We start from the raw sequence: 1,952 nt of genomic DNA, 5'->3' as shown, positions 1-1,952 counted from the left end.
GCGAACAGGGTCTGGTTGTTCGGGGGACAGACACCTGCCTGGGACCTGCAGCAGAGCCAGGGGACAGTCCCCCACACAGCACCCCAGCTCCCTGTGCCGTGACCTGCGAGGGATGCTCAGCAGCAGACACAGGTCTCCACATGGGCCCCATCCAGGGGGTCCCAGCACCAGGACATCGTGGACTGGGGCTGTCCCACGACCACAGGCAGACCTCTGGTTCTGCGCGATCTCTCAGCCCAGACCCCAGAATGGCTATCCTCAGTCCAAAATCCCTCTCCTGCTCCGGGCAGAGGTTGCGCCACCCCATCCAGCACTCTCTGCCCAAGACTCAGCACTGCAAACGCGCAGACCCCAGCTCATCTCCCTCCCATCCTCCCACTCCCTCCAGCCCCTCCGGGATGGGAAACCGCCGCAGGGTGACCAGGCAGCCCAGGAGCCCGCCTTCGAAAGGAGCCGGGTCCCTCAAGTGCCCCGGCCACACGTGGCACTTACTGTTGCCGCATCATGGGGATATTGACACAGTTGGCAGCAGCCACGGCTGCGAAGGGAACCCAGCGGGCCAGCAAGGGGGGGGCTCGCTGCAGGAGACAGGCTGGCATCAGCGTGGGAGGGCAGGATGCGGCCAGCTGCCCCACCTGTCCCTGCCTTGGCGTACCTTGGTGTAGAGGTTGAGTCCCACTGCGGTGGCCAGGGCTGTACTGGTGGCCGTGACATAAGCCACCCCAATTTGCCTGGATTTCCAAAGAAGGGAGAAAACAGAATAACCAACTCTGACTTGATCCTGTTCCTTCAGTGCCCAAGATGGGGCATGGGGGGGTTTTATGGGGCATCCAGGGGGGTCCCAACACAGAGGGTCCCCATCCTGTGCGGGGGCACGCTCACCTCAGTGAGATGGGGGAGGCGGCGTTGCGGTTGGTGTAGTTGACGATGGCGTTGAAGGACTGGTTCACCCACTGCCAGAAAACCACAGCAGGCACAGTTCTGCGGAGGGAAAGGACCAGGAGAGCACCCGAGGGCCGTCAGGGATGCCTGGCCTGTGCTCATGGCCAGGCTTGGTGGGGTGACAGCCAAGATGTCCTTGATACACTTGTCGTGGTGTCTCCCAAGGGAAAGTGAGGCACTGCGGCAAAGCCACGAGCCAGTGGCAGAGCTGGGAAATGGCCCCAGGACTCCTGGCTGCCGCGGGGCTTTGGGGAGCACATGAGCGGGTCCAGCCCTGCGGGGTGCTCAGCCAGTGGTGAGAGACCCAGCTCTCAGCAGGGCGGCAGCCATCCTGGTGGGCTGAGATAAGCCTTCATTAAAGGGAGTGGCAAGGAGGGGGCACACGGGGACAGAGGTGGCTCTGGGGGTGACCAGGGTGCATGGGCCCCTACTGGTGGGGCAAGAGGGGACATGGGGAGATGTGGGTCTGAGCAAGTCTTGGGATGCAGGAGGGTGGAGGTGGGCTGGGAAGAGGGAGACCCATCAGCACTGGGAGATTCCCCCCATCCAGACTGGACCTCACCAGCAACCAGCAAACCAGTCCAGCAAACAAGGGTGGGATGGGGCAGGGATCCACTGGGAAAGGCAGTGTTTGTCCCACACAGCCTCTGTGCTGGGGACAGGATAGCACCCCCCCAGCAGCCATTTGAGAAGGGAAATGCAGGGAGCTGTTGGCATGGGCTGGGGACACTGGAGCAGCCTGGCCTGGGGGCACCTTTTGTCCTCAGTTTCAGGGGGCATTATGGTCCACAGAGCAAGAGCAGTGGCCATGCAGGACTTGGCTGCATTAATCATTACAGGGGCTGCGGAAAGAGCTGAGCTGAGCTGATTTCAGGGCAAAGCGAGACCATCCCCAGCCATGCCAGGGGCCGGGAGTATCCATGATGCTTCCACCACAGGCTGGGCACTGGGGACAGGGCACAGGGCACAGGGACAGGGGGCTTAGCCACGGGATGCAGTCAGGCACAGCA

At 62.6% G+C, this 1,952-nt stretch overlaps 1 protein-coding gene across 1 annotated transcript in view; it reads right to left on the bottom strand.

Annotated features, from left to right (window-relative positions):
- SFXN2 (sideroflexin 2) overlaps positions 1-1,952 on the bottom strand; it is a 4,837-nt gene that overhangs the window by 2,128 nt on the left and 757 nt on the right. Inside the window, exons 3-5 of the mRNA XM_009699198.1 lie at positions 883-981; positions 656-731; positions 493-578 (exon numbers count right to left, since the gene is read on the bottom strand). Of these exons, the coding sequence (XP_009697500.1) occupies positions 493-578; positions 656-731; positions 883-981 (261 nt within the window). The remainder of the gene's footprint in view (positions 1-492; positions 579-655; positions 732-882; positions 982-1,952) is intronic.

This window comes from Cariama cristata, unplaced genomic scaffold, assembly GCF_000690535.1.
Source record: "Cariama cristata isolate BGI_N322 unplaced genomic scaffold, ASM69053v1 scaffold25624, whole genome shotgun sequence".
Lineage (NCBI taxonomy): Eukaryota > Metazoa > Chordata > Aves > Cariamiformes > Cariamidae > Cariama > Cariama cristata.
Note: the sequence above shows the minus strand (reverse complement) of the source record. Positions and strands in the feature narration are given on the sequence as shown.